This window comes from Halichoerus grypus, chromosome 4, assembly GCF_964656455.1.
Source record: "Halichoerus grypus chromosome 4, mHalGry1.hap1.1, whole genome shotgun sequence".
Classification (NCBI taxonomy): domain Eukaryota; kingdom Metazoa; phylum Chordata; class Mammalia; order Carnivora; family Phocidae; genus Halichoerus; species Halichoerus grypus.
Window position 1 is genome coordinate 15,078,534 of NC_135715.1, and position 19,444 is coordinate 15,097,977.

The 19,444-nt window shown below is 44.7% G+C and overlaps 1 protein-coding gene across 1 annotated transcript in view; it reads left to right on the forward strand.

Moving 5' to 3' along the window:
* The window catches only part of ABCC4 (ATP binding cassette subfamily C member 4 (PEL blood group)), a 241,638-nt gene that overhangs the window by 63,399 nt on the left and 158,795 nt on the right, over positions 1 to 19,444 (forward strand). The window contains exons 5-9 of the mRNA XM_036080095.2: positions 5,578 to 5,667; positions 7,330 to 7,493; positions 8,821 to 8,946; positions 10,042 to 10,291; positions 18,886 to 18,987. Coding sequence (XP_035935988.2) covers positions 5,578 to 5,667; positions 7,330 to 7,493; positions 8,821 to 8,946; positions 10,042 to 10,291; positions 18,886 to 18,987 — 732 coding nt within the window. The remainder of the gene's footprint in view (positions 1 to 5,577; positions 5,668 to 7,329; positions 7,494 to 8,820; positions 8,947 to 10,041; positions 10,292 to 18,885; positions 18,988 to 19,444) is intronic.

Here is a 19,444-nt window from a genome sequence, read left to right on the forward strand (position 1 = left end):
GCTCTCACAAGGAAAACAAATTTAATCAAACAGTATCCTTTTATACCCTGTCAACTTAAGGAAATGTGAAACCAAACCATTGGCAGGATGATGATGCATTAATTTGTACAGTTTTTTTCTCTATACCCAACATGACCTGTTTTTCAACTATAACATATATAATTTCTTAGAACTACACTTTAATTTTCTATAATAATGAAGAGTGGTAATTTTGCTTCACTAAAAGAAAAAATACCGAGTGTTCTCTGTCAGGCATGAATATATTCAGCTTATTTTCTCATCTGCAAAATAGGAGTAATTCTTACTTCGTAAGGTTGTTTCCTATTCAGTTGTCTGGGTTGTAGTAGGTGCTCAATAAAGATCAGCTGTTTTTATGATTATGCTGATGTAAATGAATATGACAGGCCCTGTGCACTCAAATCAGCTGATAGGTCCTGGGGGCAACAGACATATAATTGATTTTATTAGAGGCTCTTCTGTAGGTGTGAACAGTGATTGTGTGTGTGTGTGTTTCTGTTTCTTTGGTCTTAGTCTTAGGTAGAATTGTTAAATCATCAATTTTATACCTACCTTTCTTTTTAATGTCAAACATTTAAAGCCAGAAGTTTCTTCTAAGACTTGCTTACCTGTATCCTACAAATTGTGATATGGTATATTTTCATTTATTTGAAAATATTTCTGATTTCTCTTAGGATGTCTTCTTTGCCACATTGCTATATAGAAGTATGTTGTTAATTCTCAAATATCTGGCATTTTTAGAGCTATCTTAGTGATTTCCAATTTAATTCTTTTGTTCGTCAGAGAACATTCTATGTAACATTTTTATGTTTAGAAATTTATTGAGATTTATTTTATGATCCTAGCATATAGGGTCTATGTTGAGAAATATTCAGTGTGTGCTTGAGAAAACTGTCCTGTAGTTGTTGGGTGTGGTGTTCCATAAATGTCAGATTAAGGTGGTTACTAGTGTTGTTCACATCTTTGTATCCTTATGATTTTTTTTTAATACTTTTATCCATTACTGAGAGAGGGATGCTGAAATCTATGATTGTGGTCTTTTCTGATTTTTCTCTTTAGTTCTGTTTTTGTCTCATATATGTTGAAACTCTATAATCTGATCTGTACACATTTAGGAGTGGTGAATTGACATTATTATGAAATGTCCCTCTTAATCTTTGGCAATATTCCTTGTCTCAAAGTCTGTTGTCTGATATTAATAGAACCACACCACATTCATTGTACCTGTTGTTTGCATGGCATATCTTTTTTATCCTTTCACTTTCAACCTGTCAGTGTATTTAAAGTGCATCTTCCGTGTACAGCAACTTAGGTCTGTCTTTTGTTAATCCCTTGTGACAGTGTCTGGCTTTTAGTGTTAGTGTATTTACATTTAGTGTAAATATTGATGTGATTGGGTTTCAGCTTTTCACTTTGCTATTTATTTTCTATTTCATCTGTTTTTCGTTTTTTCCATTCCTTCCTGACTTCTTTTGGGTTTATCAGATATTTTTTAGTATTCCATTTTTGATTCCATTATTGGCTTTTTAGCAGTATCTCTTTGTGTGTTTTTAGTGTTGCCTTAGAGATCAAATAGGCACCTTAGCTTATTATAGTCTGTTTAATCTTAATGTTGGACTATTTTACATAAAATATAAGAAACATACAAGCGTAAAATTGTTACCCTTCCTCCTCATTGTTATATTTTACATCTACATACACCATGCAGTGTGGCCATTTTTTGCATTAAGCAGCCATTTGTCTTTCAAATAAATTAAAAGGAAATTTATAATCTTTTATGTTTACCTACATATTTGCCATTTTGATTTCTGTTTATTCCTTATTGTACATCTTGAGTTTTCATCTGGTACTCATTCCCTTTAACTTGAAGAATTTATTTTTCTAAGATTTTATTTATTTGAGAGAGAGCGAGAGAACGAGAAGGGGGCAGAGGGAGAGAGAGGGAGAGGCAGAAGCAGGCTCCCCATTGAGCAGGGAGCCCGATGCGGGACTCAATCCCAGGACCCTGGAATCATGACCTGAGCCGAAGGCAGGTGCTTAAACGACTGAGCCACCCAGGCGCCCCTGAAGAATTTCTTTTATAATTTTTTTTTTTTTTTTTTTAAAGATTTTAGTCCTTTATTTGACAGAGACACAGCAAGAGAGGGAACACAAGCAGGGGGAGTAGGAGAGGGAGAAGCAGGCCTCCTGTGGAGCAGGGAGCCCGATGCGGGGCTTGATCCCCGGACCCCTGGGATCATGACCTGAGCCAAAGTCAGACATTTAACGACTGAGCCACCCAGGCGCCCCTCTTTTATAATTTCTTAAGGTTTAGTTTGGTGATAAATTCTCAGACTTTGTGTATCTGAAGATGTCTTAATTTCACCATTGTCATTTGAACTAATTTGTGCTGGTTATAGAATTCAATTATTCTTTCCTTTCTCTTAGCTCTTGATAGATGTTCCACTGTCTTGTTTTCATTGTTTCTGATGTCAGCCATCAGTTGTATTGTTCCTTTGTGTGTAATGTGTTTTTCTTGGCTGCTTTCAAGACTTTCTCTAACTTTTTGGTTTTCAGGAGTTTGAGTCTGATGTGCCTCGGAAAAGTCTTTGTTTTGATAATTCTTGGTGTTCGCTAAGATTCTTCAGTATGTAAATTAATATTTTCTACCAACCTTGGAAAAATTTCAGCCATTATTTCTTCAGATATTTTTTTCTTCTCTATTTTGTCGTCGTCTTCTAGGAATCCAGTTTCATGTATGTTTCATTCCTTGATATTGTCCCACTGAACCCTTATGCTTTTTTTCCCCCTTCAATTTCTCTCTCTTTTCTATTCTTCAGATTGTAATCTAAAAGAGTTAATGAATCTGGGAACAGATTAATGGAAGTTTTCTGCTACTAATATTATCTAGTGAATTTTTCATATTGTACTTTTCAGCTCTAAAATTTCCATTTGGTTCCTTTTGATAGTGTTCATTGCTCTCCTAGAAATTACCTATTCTAGTTCACTTATTATAACCATATTTTCCTTAACTCCTTGGACATATTTATAATTGTTTTATAGTTCTTATCTACTAATTTCAAAAAGTGGATCATCTCAGGGTCTGCTTCTATTGCCTGTATTCTTTGTCTTTGATCATGGGTCACATTTTCTTCTTTGTATGTTTAATAATTGTTTATTATGTTGGATGTTATGAGGGGTAATATTATAGGGGGCTTTGACTAAAGCATATTGAGTTTTGTGCTTATAAGCAATTCCTGGCAGGATTGGATCTATCAACCTGTGTAACGACCTACCTTCCTACTTTATGTGTCTGTGTATCTATCTATGGCAGATATTTCCATTTTAAACTCTGTCCAAGTGCATGGCTCTTACTCTAGAGTATGATCTTTATTACTAAGGCATGATCCTCCTGGTGTCTAAATGGAGTGTCTGAGGTGCTTGTGAAGATCTCTTTATTCTGGATGGGCAGAAACTCCATGTCCCTCGTCTGACCTTTGGAGTCTCTCTTGAGCCCACAGCTGTGGCTAAACCCCTTTGCTAACTCCCTACAAAAACTTTTGGTGCCTACCCTTCTGCCACTCTGGCTTGCAAATTCCAGATATTTTTGCAACTTGGAACAGGTAGCTCTTCCTCCTTGGCTCAGTGAAACTGCTGTTCTACTGGGGCAGAAAATGCCCCCGGGCAGAAAGCCAGGCGGGTTACGGGCCTCTGCTCTGGTATTTCCCTTCTCTGAAGGCTCCCGGTCCTTTGCCGCCTGTGGGCCAGTGCCTGAAACGGCTGCTTTGTATGTTCTGTCCAGTTTTATAGTTTTACAATTGAGGGTGAGTTCAGTGCCGACCGTTCTTTCATGGTTGGAAGCCGAAATCTGACAGTTTGCTTGTAAGCTCTGTCTTCCTCATTAATAACATTAATGACACTCCACTATTCTTTGAGGCCTAGCTAGAGTATGACTGATTTTCTTTTGACAGATGATTCATTTCTGTGTTTGCTGCAGGGCTGCCATTAACTTATGTGAGCATTTCTTCCAGAGTCAGTCTTTCATCCATCACTGTACTCAGCCTCAGGCATAACCGAATGACGAGGTGTCCTGATGGTCCACCGAGAGGAGCTTTGTCTTTTGCACAAATTGTCATCTGCACCATCTTACCCTCTGGTTCTCATTGTCAGCAGCAGTGACCGTCTGTGAATGACGATTCCAGCTGGGTGCAGTTGTCTTGAGGTTTTTTTTTTTTTCTAAAATGATCAGTTTTAGAATCAGTTTTGTGTGCCATTCTGTCTTATTTTCATTGTTACAATTAGTTGTCAGATGTCTACTTCTATAATTTTTTTTTCTACATGAGGGATTCACATGTATTTGTATGTGAAATTGGCTTTAAAAATATTTTCAAAATAGCTTTCAGTAGTGAAGGCACACTGAGGTTTATTTCTCTCTTAGAGGGGCGTTTCTTTCTTTTTTTCTCCCTAGTGGGGAGAGGGTTGTATTTTTTTTGTGACTGATTTATTTACATTTGTGTAGCACTTCATAACTTTTCAAAGTGTTTTCATGTATGTCTGGCCCTTCTTTTCCCTTCACACAATCCTAGCACACAGTCTTGTTACCTCTTGCCTGGACTCTGTCACGAGTTGTCCCTCGTCCCCCCTTCTTCTGAGCATCTCCTGGCCAGTTGCTTCTACAGTTCAATATTCCTAAAGTTGAGTTTCTCGCTCAAATGTAAAAAGATGTTTACTGTTCCATTTTGTTTTCCATACACTAGCTGCTTTCTGTTCTACCTTTCTAGCCAGATTTCAGGTATCCGTTACTCAGCTGCTTCTACATTTCCCTTCCCTGGCTTTGCATGCTGTTCCTTCCGGCCACAGTGCTCTTCCTTTCTCTCCATAGGTTTTCTCCTCTTCATCATGCAGGATCTGTCCTGCCCATAGTGTCATTCAGTGGAAACCGTCCCCAGCTCCCTGTGCTGCTGTCCCCACTGTCCAGGTCCCACTTGAGTTACAGGTGCTTGTCCTTATCTTGTCCCATCTCTGAATGGGAAACACCACTCATCAGTCACCTGGTGTCCTCCACGTGGTGGATAACAAGTGTCCCATTCCTAGGAACCCCGTGCTCTGTCTAGACAGTGTCTGGGGTTATTTCCATTCACATAAGGAGACGTCAGACCCAGAGTTTTCGCATGACGTCACACGCAGAATTAATGACTGACTCCAGATGTATAGTCCGTCCCCTAGCTTTTGTCCTTAGACGGCCTCTCCACTCTCAGAATGTGGCTCAAAATTACTTCAGTTGACTCCCGAGTATACATCCTTTTATACTTTGGGCACGTCCAAATTCATCACAAAATGGGGTGAGAGAGTTGGCTTGTACCTCCTGTTGCTCCCTTTGTTCCTTGTGGGACGTGGCTGCCACCACATGGAGGAGTGGAAGGCCGAACCCAGGTCCCCAGAGCCCTGCTCTCACGGGTCACCCTGCTCGCATGACATCATACGAGGCCCCATCAAAGCACACTCCACTTTGCTGCTTTCCTAAGTGTGGCTTGATATCACTGTAGGAATGTGATTCTCCATTCCCCTCTTCTGTTTCAGGCGCTTCGCCTCAGTAACGTGGCCATGGGGAAGACCACCACCGGCCAGATCGTCAATCTGCTGTCCAATGACGTGAACAAGTTTGACCAGGTCAGCTGCCTCTGGGGAGCCTTTGTGCTCCCGCCCCCTTACTTGGTTTAACGTCTTGGAATTCCACGTGCCAGTTTTTCATATAGGCCAGACTTCTGTTGAGGACATAAGATGAGGATACTTTATTTTTTTATTTTTAAAAGATTTCATATATTTATTTGACAGAGAGAGGGGAGAGAGAGCACAAGTAGGCAGAGCGGCAGGCAGAGGGAAAGGGAGAAGCAGGCTCCCCGCCGAGCAGGGAGCCCGCCGAGGGGCTGGATCCCGGGACCCTGGGATCATGACCTGAGCCGAAGGCAGATGCTTAACCCGCTGAGCCTCCCAGGCGCCCTGAGATGAGGATACTTTTTAATCCAGTTCTCATTTCTTCAGTGTGCAACTCAGATATAATAATATGTGTTGTCCGGTAGAGAAGAGTTTTGTTTTCCAGATGCATCTACAGCATATTTCAGTTATACGTGAGCACAGAGCAGTGTTCTTGCCCAGCCTGGTGAAATGTCCCATAGTCCTTCAGGACTGGACCTTCTGAGCACACCGTGTTGATATTGCTGGCCGAATTCTTTCTCCTCTGTATGATGACCTCCTGGTGGGCAGGGATTATTCTGTGCCCTGTAGAGTGCCTGCTACGTAGGAAGCGCCCTCCCCTCAAAAGATTTTATTTATTTATTTATTTATTTTAGAGAGCGTGCGTGAGCATGGGGAGAGGCAGAATGACAGGGAGAGAGAATCTCAAGCTGACTCCCTGCTGAGCGCAGAGCCCAACGTCGGGCTCCGTCTCGTGCCCCTGAGATCATGACCTGAACCAAAATCAAGAGTCAGATGCTTATCCGCCTGAGCTGCCCATGTGCCCCATTTTTTTAGAAAAATATTTTATTTATTTATTAGAGAGAATGAGAGAGAGAGAGCACGAGTGAGAGAGAGCACAGAGAATGAGCAGCGGGGGAGGAGCAGAGGGAGAGGGAGAAGCAGACTCTGCGCTGAGCGCAGAGCCTGATGCGTGGCTCGATCCCTCGACCCTGAGATCATGACCTGAGCTGAAACAAAGAGACACTCAACCAACTGAGGCACCCAGGTGCCCCAGGAAGCCTTTGATAAAAAAAATGCCAAATGGGTAATCCCCAGCCAGAAACAAGCTATTCTTTTCTACCCTACCACAGTCCATTTACACTTACCTTGTGAATATACCTTCCTGTCCAGGGCATTGTAGCTGCTGGTCTGAACTGTATTGCCCTAGACTACTTCTCTTCCAATTATTCATTCATCAAACATGAACTAGGGTTCCTATTTAGTTTTGGGGATGAATAAGACTTAGTTTCCTCCCAGGTTCCATAATACAGGCTTTTGTGAGGTACCAGGGAGCCCAGGGGAGGAAGTTTGGGGGAACCCTGAGCCCGTGCGTGGGGCAGACAGAATTGAGATCTTCCTTCGGATGCTGTAGTCTAGTCAGGTTCCCTGGATGTCCCTGAAGCCTGCTCTGCGGTGTTCTGGAATAGCTTCGTCTGGGGTGGATCCTTGGATTTTTGCTTTAGTAGGTTTAAAACCCACTGTGATCATTTCTGTGTAGGTTCCCGTCTGTTTTTTCCAAGCTGGTTGTTTCTCTACTGGGTCCTTACTGGGTTTGTGTTTCTGTTGCCCTAAGAAAGCATCCTTTTTTCTTTTAAGGTGACCATATTCTTGCACTTTCTGTGGGCAGGACCACTGCAGGCGATCGCAGTGACTGCCTTGCTCTGGATGGAAATAGGAATATCCTGTCTTGCTGGGATCGCAGTTCTGATTATCCTTCTGCCCTTGCAAAGCTGCCTCGGGAAGCTGTTTTCATCATTCCGGTAAGAGAATCATTGGTTTAAAAAATAGGTGGTATGTATTTGTTAATATCCATGGTCTGCCCCATGCTTCTGTTCAAAAACAAAACGTCTTCCGTGATCTCTTATTTCTGCTGATTGTCGGCTGCTCCGGCTTTAGCCAGTGGAGGCTCCGGCCTTGAGCTGAGGGCCAGTCTTGAAGCTGGAGAGGGGAAGGCATCCGCTGGCTCCTCCCGGCTGGCTTTTCAGGCACACTGTACCTCATAAGTAGTGTCTTCAAGCAGAATTTACATATGATGAAGTTATTTAAACATGTATTAAATAATAGTACAATTTAAATATCCATTTCGAGGCCCAGGTCTGGCTGTGTGTATTGTTTTGTTTTTTTTTTTTTAGATTTTATTTATTTATTTGACAGAGACAGGGAACACAAGCAGGGGGAGTGGGAGAGGGAGAAGCAGGCCTCCCGCCGAGCAGGGAGCCCGATGTGGGGCTCGATCCCAGGACCCTGGGATCATGACCTGAGCCGGAGGCAGACGCTTAACGACTGAGCCACCCAGGCGCCCCTGGCTGTATGTATTTTTATGATGCTTGTGTTAGAACCATTTTCAGGTGTGCAGATGTGTGTCTTGTTTTTAATTCAGTGTGTCCATTAAATTACAAGCTCCCCAAGGGCAAGGTCAGCCTCGATTGTGTCTTTATATGTCCCACAGTCCTAGCAGCGTATGTGGTAGAGGAGTTGATGGTCCCAGAGGGTTAGAAGTGGGTCACTGTGAAGGTTGTCAGGTGCGTGATGATACGCTGTTTGAAGCGCATCCAGTTTTCTCTGATGTATCTTTACTCATGGTGTTTCTCACTTTGGAAATGGCTTTGCTCTCTTTGCCGTGGAGAAATGTTCTGTGTCTTTGGGGTCCCGTTCCAGTGCTACCGGAACTCTGAAGCTTCTCTTGCTCTCTCCTCTGCCCAGTAGAATTAACAGCCCTTTCTTTTCTGCCCCCCAGCACTTTGTCCCACTTTATTATACCGCAGCCAACCATATTATGGTCCAATTCCGGGCCTTTCTGCCTTCCCTACCCAACCATGACCTCCTGGAGCAGGCGGTTTGTATCTGCCTCTCTTTCGTGCCTTCCTTAGCCCCTATTGCAAGTTCTCCAAATCACTTCTTGAATTGGGATGGATTGTTGACTTCCTAATTGAAGTCTTTTTCCATTTGTGTTTTGAGTAGCAGCTGCCTGTGTCGTCTGAGCAAAGGTGCTGCCGTAGGGAGTCATTTGATCCCTGGCTCTTGGGCTGTGCCTGTGGTCATAAAGGAAGTGGGGCTGTGGCTCATCTCCCACGTCTGTCCCCTTAGGAGTAAGACCGCAACCTTCACAGACGTCAGGATCAGGACCATGAATGAAGTTATAACTGGCATAAGAATAATAAAAATGTATGCTTGGGAAAAGTCATTTGCAGACCTTATCACCTACTTGAGAAGGTAAGATTCTGTGTATATCACAGCCTGTTTTTGTACTTTTCTGTCTCCTGCCTTCACTGAAATATTTGAGTCTTCGGACTTTGAAAGTTTAGAATGTGAACTAAAACACTGTCCACCCCGCCTCGCGCTGTATACCGTCTTAACCCGCTTTTCCATTTACTGTCTTCTTAAAGGAGAGAGAGGGTATGTGCTTCTACTACTACAAAATAAAACTCCAGATGTTTCTTAATACCCTGAATCCCAAACAAGCAATGCTGGTAGTATTTGCAAGTAGGACATTTACGCGAAAACTATAATTTATGTTAACGCAGAACAAATAGGAAGATTGTAGAGATTGGGCCAAACTGTATACATCAGTATTGTTCATGCCAAACAGAGAAACAGAGCCATGGAAATGCTGTTCCTCTTTGTTTTGCTTTATGTTTGTGGAATTGTTTTCAGTCTTTGATTTAAATATTTGGTGTGTTTGGCCCTCGCGCGCACGGTATTTCTTTGTCAGCACTGTGCCCCTGCTCACCGCTGCATCTTCCTCTCCTTCGAATGCACTCAGCTGCCTTCTTCTCAGGCCCCCAGCGAGCCCGACTAACCTAGCTCACCTCCCCCCCCCCCCCCACCCCGACCCAGGTTCCACTGCTCTGAGTGAGACTCTTCTCCGGGGGCCCATGGGGCCTCTTACTAGCTGTTTCTGTCTCGTGCATATATTTTAGATTCCTTTTTCTCTTCTCCCATTAGTTCATGAGCTCCTAGAGGAGACAGGCTGTGTGTCTGGCTGCCATCAGCAAGGAGCCCAGCACAGGACTTGTATTGACGCACGTTTGTTGACTGAATGTTCATATGTGGTTGGATTGACCCAGGATGTTAATGTGCGACATGAAGCCTCCATTTAGTTCAGATGAGCGAAGTGGTTATGAGTATGTGGTCCTTGTGTTGGGATTGGCCCCGGGCTGTGTGCTGTAGGATATTTCCATAATGTGAGGAAAGATTTGTCTTAATCCATGTCCCTCCCTAGAAAGGGGCCATATGCAAAAGGCACTGGAATTCACGACTTGGATGTCGATGCTTCCTTGTAAACCTGTATCCTACTCTCTTTTCCAGGAAGGAAATTTCCAAGATTCTGAGCAGTTCCTACCTCAGAGGAATGAATTTGGCATCGTTTTTCGTTGCAAGCAAAATCATCATTTTTGTGACTTTCACCACCTATGTGCTTCTTGGCAACGTGATCACAGCCAGCCATGTGTTTGTGGCGGTGTCTCTGTATGGGGCTGTGCGGTTGACCGTCACCCTCTTCTTCCCCGCGGCCATTGAGAAGGTGTCCGAGGCGGTCATCAGCATCCAAAGAATCAAGGTCTGGTGACAAACAACCTTTTTATCTATTTTTTTTTTTATTGGTTTAAAGATTTTTATTTACTTATTTGAGAGAGAGAGCAAGAGAGAGAGAGAGCATGAACGGGGTGAGGGGCAGAGGGAAAAGCAGACTCCCCATCGAGCAGGGAGCCTGACTCGGGGCTCGATCCTGGGACCCCAGGATCATGACCTGAGCCGAAGGCAGACGCTTAACCAACTGAGCCACCCAGGCGCCCCAACAAACAACCTTTTTAAGTTGTAGGTGGATTGTAAGCAAAAGGCCTGTTTTGATTTGGGTGTCACCATGTTGTGGTTAGGTGAGGTTTAACTTTCTCAGCATCAAAGCCAGCAGTCATTCCAGAATGATGTCCGTATTCCCCTCCCTGTTGTCTTAGGTAGAGTGCACTACAGATAACTAAGTTGCTGCTCGTGTATGGGCGGCAAGATAAACAGCAGTGGCCCAGGGCTGTGGGGTATCGTGGTAGCTGCAGGGTGATTACGTCTACAGCAGCAGAAAATTCACAAGCAGATTTCATCCCTTGGGCCATCTCGAATGACTAGGTAGCGACTGGTAGCAGTCTGGGGAGGCGGGTGGGGGGGTGGCGGGGAGGAAGATTCCTCTCTGGGCTGAGAAGGGAAGAGCTTGCAGAAGGGCCCTGCTCCTTAGGCAGTGAGAATGGCCTCGGCCTCGAGCGCTTCTCCCTGATGAAAGGTGGGTTCCTTCCTCCATAGATGCCTGGCTTGTGGTTTCTGAGTATGCCTGTGGGTCTCCTTTCACGTTCTGCCTGTCTCAGCCCATTCCTGGGAAGGTCCTCCAAATTTGTTCCCCCCCCCCCCCCCACGCACCATACCCAGTACCTCCTTTTCCAAATTAGCTGTCCTACATTGCTCAGGGCAAATAACTTACATCACCAAGATGCGGCCCCACACATGGTAGGTGCTCAAGTATTTGTGTGTTTATAAAGCGGTCCAAAATGAAGATAAATTGGCCCTGTGAGGGGGCCAGGGCGTGAACTTGAGTGCCTGGGCTTTACAAATAAACCTGGTTTTCCTATTCCTCCACAGCGCTAGATATGTAGTAATACAGCTCTAGTGAGCTTGATGGCTCTGGGCTTGATTTTTTTCTCTTTCTCTTTCTGTTTTTCTTTTTCTTTCTCTTCTCTTTTCTTTTTTTCTCTTTCCTTTCCTTTCTTTTTTTTTTTTAAATAGTTTTTTCATAAAAGCTGAGATTTTTCTTATGACAAAGTTTCTATCCTATAAAAAATTATTACCCAGGAGAGAGCTCGGTCTTATGGGGTCAGTTCTGGTCCCCAAGTTTATCATTCTTTCCGACAGCGGCTTCCAGCAACTTTTAAGTGGTGACCCATGCATTTCAATAAAATTTCTTTATCTTATTAAAGATTTTTTTTTTTTTAAAGATTTTATTTATTTATTTGACAGAGACACAGTGAGAGAGGGAACACAAGCGGGGGGAGTGGGAGAGGGAGAAGCAGACTCCCCGCTGAGCAGGGAGCCCAATGTGGGGCTCGATCCCAGGACCCTGGGATCATGACCTGAGCCGAAGGCAGACGCTTAACGACTGAGCCACCCAGGCGCCCCTCTTATTAAAGATTTTTAAAAAAATTTATTTATTTGGGAGAGGGAGAAGTAGACTCCCCTCTGAGCAGGGAGCCTGATGCAGGACTCAATCCCAGGACCCTGGGATCATGACCTGAGCCAAAGACAGATGCTTAACTAACTGAGCCACCAGGCGCCCCTCAGTAACATTTCTCTTATGTAGCTTTTGCGTCTTGCAAGAGCACATCTGGGGACATACTTTGGCCGTAGCGATGTTCTAAGTGTACAGAGAACTTTTCCAGATTCCAGCTTCCTATGTAAGTTTTCCTGGAATTCTGCGATTGTCACCACTGCAGCTTGTGCTTACTGTGTCCGGGCACATGATGTCCTTTCATCCTGACCGCAACACGGAAGCATGAGTGTCCCCACTTGACAGGTAGGGAAAGCATTCCTGCAGGAGGTGGGCCAGCGTGCCCATCTGCACACGGCCCGTCAGTGATGCACGGGGCTTTTTCCCAGACCCTGCTTTCTTACCTGCCGTTATGTTGCCTACATTGCTCTCCTAGTACCATGTTGGGCACGTCATGGGCAGCAGATAAATACTGGATTGACTGAAGCAAAAGTTACAGGAAAGGGCTGGGACCAGCAGAGGTGCAGGGTGGCCCAGCTTGTACTAGAAGCTAGAGAAACGCAGTGAGGAAGCAGACTGGATGGGCATTCCTGGGACAGCAGGCCTTGAGGGGTTCCTGGCCCAGGGGAGCTGGGTCTTTATCTGCGTCTCCCCCGTTCTGTGTGCATCTGTGTATCTCAGACCAGCCCAGCTGGACTTGGTGGATCTTAGTGAGGCACAGTCAATGTAGACTCTGCTGGCCTGCCTTCTGGGCTCAGCTCTTGGGCCTCGTAGATAGGTAGAAACGCCAGTCTTACTTGGTCAGCAACATTAGTTTGGCCATCATGAAATAAAGGAAGATTAAGACCACGCGGCTTTAAAGTGTATCTCGAGTCAGAGGGCAGTCTGGAGATAGAATTCTCTCGTCTTTTGAGGTCAGTCTTTTCTTTCCTCTTAAGGGCTTCAACTGATTGGGTGAGGCCCACCCACCAATATGGAGGATAATCCGCTTTATTTAAAGTGCACTGATTTAAATGGTAATCTCATCTAAAAACTACTCTCACTATAACATCTAGATGTGTTTGTGCAGAGGAGTGGTGGAAGGGGGTGGTTAGTGTGGGAAACTGCTTCAGGGTGGTGTCGACGTAATTATCGAAGTATCTTCTTTTCTTTCTTAATTTTTTTTTTTTTAAAGATTTTATTTATTTATTTGACAGAGAGAGACACAGTGAGAGAGGGAACACAAGCAGGGGGAGTGGGAGAGGGAGAAGAGGGCCTCCCGCCGAGCAGGGAGCCCAATGCGGGGCTCGATCCCGTGACTCCAGGATCATGACCTGAGCTGAAGGCAGACGCTTAACGACTGAGCCACCCAGGCGCCCCTCTTATTTTCTTTTAGATCTTAGACTCTTTTTCAGCCCGTATGGTTTCTATAACCCTTTAAGAAATTTCAATCTTAAGTGCATCAGAATCACCTGGAGTGTTTATTAGAACTAAATTATCACACGTTGGAGATTCTGATTCCCCGGGTCATGCAGAGCCCAAGGTATCTATGTCTTAGGCAAGTGTGCTTGTGTATCTGAAAATATGCCTCCTGTGGAGACCATTGCCCCACCCACGGAAAAAAGCACACAAAGCCAGGATGTGCTTAGCCAATATAAAAGATGTCAGGATCATGTTAAGACTAAAATCAGTTGAGGGGTGCCTCGTTGGTTCATTTGGTTAAGTGTCTGCCTTTGGCTCGGGTCATGATCCCAGGGTCCTGGGATACAGCCCTGCGTCGGGGTCCCTGCTCAGCTGGGAACCTACTTCTTGCTTTCCCTCCCCCTGCTTGTGCTCTCTCCCTCTCTCTCTCTGTCAAATAAGTAAATAGAATCTTAAAAAAAAGAAAAAAGACTAAAATCAGTTGAGGAGAAACTAACAGCTGTCTTGGTTTATGCTGGACTTTTGGAGGGCCCATTTGGAATCCATTCAGTCACTCCACAAAGTAACTGAGCACCTACCTTAAGCCTGGGGCTGTGCTAGATGCATATATACAATGATAATGCACAGAAGTCCTTCCTGCTTGGAATTTATGTATCATCAAGTGAGGGTTGGTAAATACTGAAACAATGACACTTGTTAATGTGCGTTTTGTGTCATTAGTCCTTGAAAGGGAGTCTGAGGTGCTCTGAGGTGCTTTGCAGACACACTGGTGTAATTTTGGAGGTAAGCTTCCCGGCAAGGCTGAAGGAGTGACCCGGAGAGTTACATGTTGGGGGCGTTAGGAGGGGGTGGGGAAGAAGAGGGGTTTGCGAGAGGTAGGAGGCTGATATTTTGCATTTTTGTGGGGATAGTTATGTGGCAAAAGCTCTTAAAGAGCGCTTGGTACACTAAAAGGAGATCCATGAATTTGAGGAACCAGGAATGTCTGAGGCTGCAGAATAGAGAGTGCTGGAGGCCTGAGCAGGGGATGCAGCCCCCTACAGACAACTTGAAGGTGTTTTGCCTTCTCAGAGCTCACTCTGGCTGCAGCCTGGGGACTGGATCAGAGGAGGTGGGGGTGGTTGCCCAGGGCAGAGCTGGAAGATGCAGTCCAGGAACGGAATGACGTGGTTTGGATTAGGCTGGAATAGACCGGGGCCAGATTTGAGAGCCACTCAGGAGCACGTCTTGACTTTGGGTTCCTGACAGAGGTGATAGGCACTATTCAGAACGAACTGATCCAGTGTTCACTCTTCTTCCTATCCGTGCCTCTCACTTAGATGTGTTAACGTGCAGTTAGAGGTAAAAATGGCAGCAGGAGAGGAAGAAAAGATGCGCAGGTCAGGACTAGGCGAGGTCTGACTGTAGGGTCAGAAGCTTGGTGGGCACATAGGAGCTGTGACAATGTCTCTTGCAGCCTGGACGCGGTAGGTTGGGCAGGCCATCCAGCATGATTTCCAGGAAGATTGCATTTGGGAGTTGTAGGAGGTAAATCCAGCAGACCTTTCCCCCTTCAAGATGGCGCTATGGTCTACAACCCTGGGGGAAAGCCTCAGGTGGGCTGTGTCGTGTACTCCTCTTTTTTACACATACTTTTCAATTTCCTTTTTTCCCATGTACTGAAAATGAAGGATTTATTATGAGGTTAGAGGCCCAAGAAGTGCCTTCTATTTTTCTCTTAGTGACATTGAACGAGTCCAATAGGATTATAAAAGATCTTGTCTTAACTTCAAAGCACTGGGAGTCTTAACAACGTCTACACCCAGTAAAGTGTGTCTTTGAGGTTATATTGTTCATAAAGCTGCTTAGGCTTTTTGCCTACCAGCCACTCCAAAGTCAATTTTTTCTGGCTTGAGTCCTGATGTCTGATACTTTCCCGCATGACCTGCTCTGGATATGCACTTCGTGGCTGTAATGGTGATTTAATGTCAGCCTTCTCATCAGCCTGAGTACTAGAGAAAAATCCAGCCAGCGCTTTTGGCACCTTTACAAGCCGTTCATGTGTTGAATGGAGTCTCATTTAACCCCCGGGAGACTGTGACTTCTTTCTCCACTCAGACCTATTATTTCCGGACAAATGCTCAATAGATGTACTTTCTCACTTTGTGCATAGTTTCTCTTTTCTTTCTTTTCTTGAAGGTGGGGGGAATTGCTATTCTAATACGCACATACTGAATATTGAATTTTATATCTTGGTGATACGCTTATGCTATAAAATTGGAATTATATTCTGTCTAGACAAGATTTATACCATTTATAACCTTCTGCTTGTTGCCTTATACTTAACTCATACCGTGTTAACGCATACTGTGTCGGACTGTAATGACGTAGTCAGTGGCTAGACTCGCTTGAACCAGTCATACGGTCTGCTTGTACCTTTAGGGGATATCCGTGATGTGCTGACCCTTTGTGAAGCTCAGTGTTATGTGGGAGCTGAGGCTGTTTGTAAGTGTGTGAATGGCATAGTCTTCTCCCTCACTGTGACTTGACATCCCCTTTGGGGACCCAGAATTAGGGTGGGCAGTGACAGCTGGGGCCATTGTGAGCTGGTTCCCAGGAGGATTAGCATCTGAAGCAGGCTGGGAAGGATGGGTGGGTTTAGTACTCAAGGGTATCACGGTAGAGGCCACTCGGGGCGTGCGGACTGAGGTGCTCATGGGTCACTGAAGGGTTTAAGCATGGTGGACATTCTCAGAGGTGTTTCAGTGAGATCAGTAGGGGGTGGTGTTTGGGATAAGTTTGGTGCTGTTGGGGCTGCTGGGGGAAGGAACCAGGAGGTACGGGGAGACAGCAAAAAATTGTGTATCATAAATAATTGCTAGTGACATTCCAAAATTACGTTGTTTCAAGAGGAATGAAGAATTGGAAGGAGCTGAACTGTGTGGCAGAATAGGCAAGAGTTGCTACCTGGTTGACGATGGGAGAGGTGGTGGGGAAAGAGAGTTTGGGCCGGGCTGGCTTTAAAGCCTGCAAGGGAACCCTCATTGTCTGTCCATTCTGCTGCCCTGCTCGACACCGGCGGGGGGCAGGAGGAGGGTCCCCAGCGAGCCCGGAGGAGTGGGGAATGAGCGAGCAGTCTACGACTCACCCCAGCTGGCTCTTTGGGAGAAATGCACAGGAGCATGTTTTCCTGCACAGAGGAAACTTTGCATGTCCGGCTTTTACCGGTTCTTTTGAAGTCGAACGTGGAACTCAGATTTGTAGCTTTGTGACTGGTAGAAGGATTTTAATGACTTCAAGCGTGTTGACGATTTTTGGACTTATATGTTGTTTCCCGAAAATGCTTCCACAGACTTACTTCAGTTGCTTCCTACGTTGGTTAGGGTTAGGTTTGCCCCAGAATACCCACATGAAAGCTGCGTACACAGGGTAGTTGATTTATCTCTCCTGCACAAATCTTCCTAAAGTTGTGTGTCGGTTTCCTAGGACTGCTATAACAAACTACTACAAACTTAGGTGGATCAGAGCAACAGAAATTTGTGGTTTCACAGTTCTGGAGGCCTGAAGTCTGAAATCAAGGTGTCCTCAAGGTCACGAGCCCTCTGAAAGCTATAAGGGAGACTCCTTCCATGCATTCTCTGGCCTCCGTGGTTGCCGGCTGACCATGACGTTTCTCAGCTTGCTGTTGCCGTCACTCTGATCTCTCTTCATCGTCTCCTCGCTGGTTTCTGCCTGTGTGTCTCTGCATCTTTAACATTTTATTTTTAAGTAATCTCAATACCCGACGTGGGCGTCGAACTCACATCCCAGAGATTAAGAGTCACATCCTCCACCGACTGAGCCCACCAGGCGCCCCTCTGTATCTTCTTATAAGGACACCAGTCTCATTGGATTTAGAGCTCACCCTACTCCATTATGACCTCACCTTAATTGCATCTGCAATGATCCCATTTCTGAATAAAGTCAAATTTTGAGGTCATTGGGTTTATGACTTCAGCATATCCTTTTGGGAGGACAGAGTTCACCCCCCTAAGAAGTTCCATGGCTAGTATTCATTCTGTGGTGTTAGAGACCCAGACGCTTTCTTTCTTATTATTTCACTGTGTGGGGCCTTGGCTAAGCTGACAGCTTCCAAGCCACTGGGTGGAAAAAGGGTTCTTGGACATTGTCACTTCCACTGGCTTGAACTTAATCATGTGGCTACACACAGCTCCTTGGGAGGCTGGGAAGAGGAGTTCCTTTTCCAGGCTGCCATGCACCAGTTGTGAATTAGGGTCTTGTTTCCCCAGGAGAATGAGAGCAGATTTTGAGGGCCGTTAACAGTTTCTGCCACACGTTCAAAGTTTTGGGGGCGGGGGGAAAGTGGTATTGGTTGTTTATCTCATTTCTTTACCAATGCAGCTTTTCTCGTGGAATTATGTTTAGCCTTTGCAGAGCAAGAAGGCGTTTTCCTATATATGTGATTATGTTGCATTTGTAACGGTTAGCAGGACTTCATTTAATTCAGTCAGATTGCCGTGGGCAGCAGCTAACTCTGTGGAAAAGAGCAGGAAGTGCAAGATGTAGCCATTTTGGCTGCCGAGGGTATTTACTAAGGAGAAAAGACAGGGAGAATGAAAAATGCTTGTAAAATATTTTTTAAGAGCTAGAAACTTATTAGGAGCATTTTTTTTTTTTTAAGAATAATGACAAGGGAGGGGCACCTGGGTGGCTCCATTGGTTAAGCATCTGACTTTGGCTCAGGTAATGATCTCGGGGTCCTGGGATCGAGCCCCACATGGGGCTCCCCTGCTCAGCGGGGAGTCTGCGTCTCTCAACGTCAACACCACCCCCACCGCCCTCCCTCCACCCCTGCCCATACACGCTGTCTCTCAAATTAAAAAAAAAAAAAAAAAAAAGAATGATGACAAGGGATAGTTAATGACGAATGATACACTGATTTGACACGTCCAGGGAGAAAGTGTACCTAAGCGCCCAGGGCAAGGTCACAGTAAATAAATGGGCAGACCCATATTTTTCATTTGGAGTCTCTGCCATTGGTCTCGTGTCCCCAGCCTGTCCTTTCGGGCCAACTTGATTCCTGAAGGCCGGAGGGTGGCCTTCATCATTGTGTTCCCAACATCTGGCGTGGTGCTTGGCACATGGTGGGATTAGGTAAATATTTATGGAAATCATTTCCTACCAACTGCCCTGTTTATTGTTCGTAACACAGAAGTAACACAATAAAAATGTCCGGGTTCTAAATGTGTTCGCTGTTTGGAGCTGTATTTTCTCTTTAGGGAAGAATCAGGACACTTGTTGAGAAGGTTACAAAGATAGCTTTGTGAACTCTTTATTTGTGTATATACACTCTATTATATAATTATATAATGCATACTGCATTGTGATTTTTGTCAAGCCTTCAAATACAGTTGGCAAAGTGATGTATGGGCTGTGTAAAATGCTACGTTGCAAATTCCCAGGAAAGCAATTACTTTTGCATATGCTTTGTTCCTGCAGTTCAACTCGCCTTTTTCCTCCTTCTGCAGAACTTTCTGTTACTTGACGAGATCTCACAGCGCACCCCTCAGCTGCCATCAGATGGTAAAATGATAGTGCACGTGCAAGACTTCACTGCCTTTTGGGATAAGGTAACGAATCCTCTCCCTTACGAGATCACAACTACTAAAGGACAGCTGGGCATGTAGATGTGATAGTGAATTTTGAGATTTTTCTCACACCATATCAAATGTGACTGGCCTCATTTACTTGAGAGTATGTTATAAAAATTCTCAAAAGATAGAGATTAAGTATAAAATCAGTCGAAGGCATTTGACATGTTGTTCGTTATCTCATCTTTAAGAGAACTTTCCAAGTATTATCACATTTTTTTGAATAAGTACATAAGTTTGCAATGTTAGAATTTATAGGGTTGAACAGACAAGTGATAGAGTACAGAATGGGTTAACTAACAAATATGCGTTGTTACAGATGACAGACTTCGGGGAATCTGTATATGTTTTTTACTTTGATGCTATCAGACCATCTTATTACACATTGAATGAAGCCCATGATGTGGATCTTCGCTGTGGGGTAGGGTGATGGCTC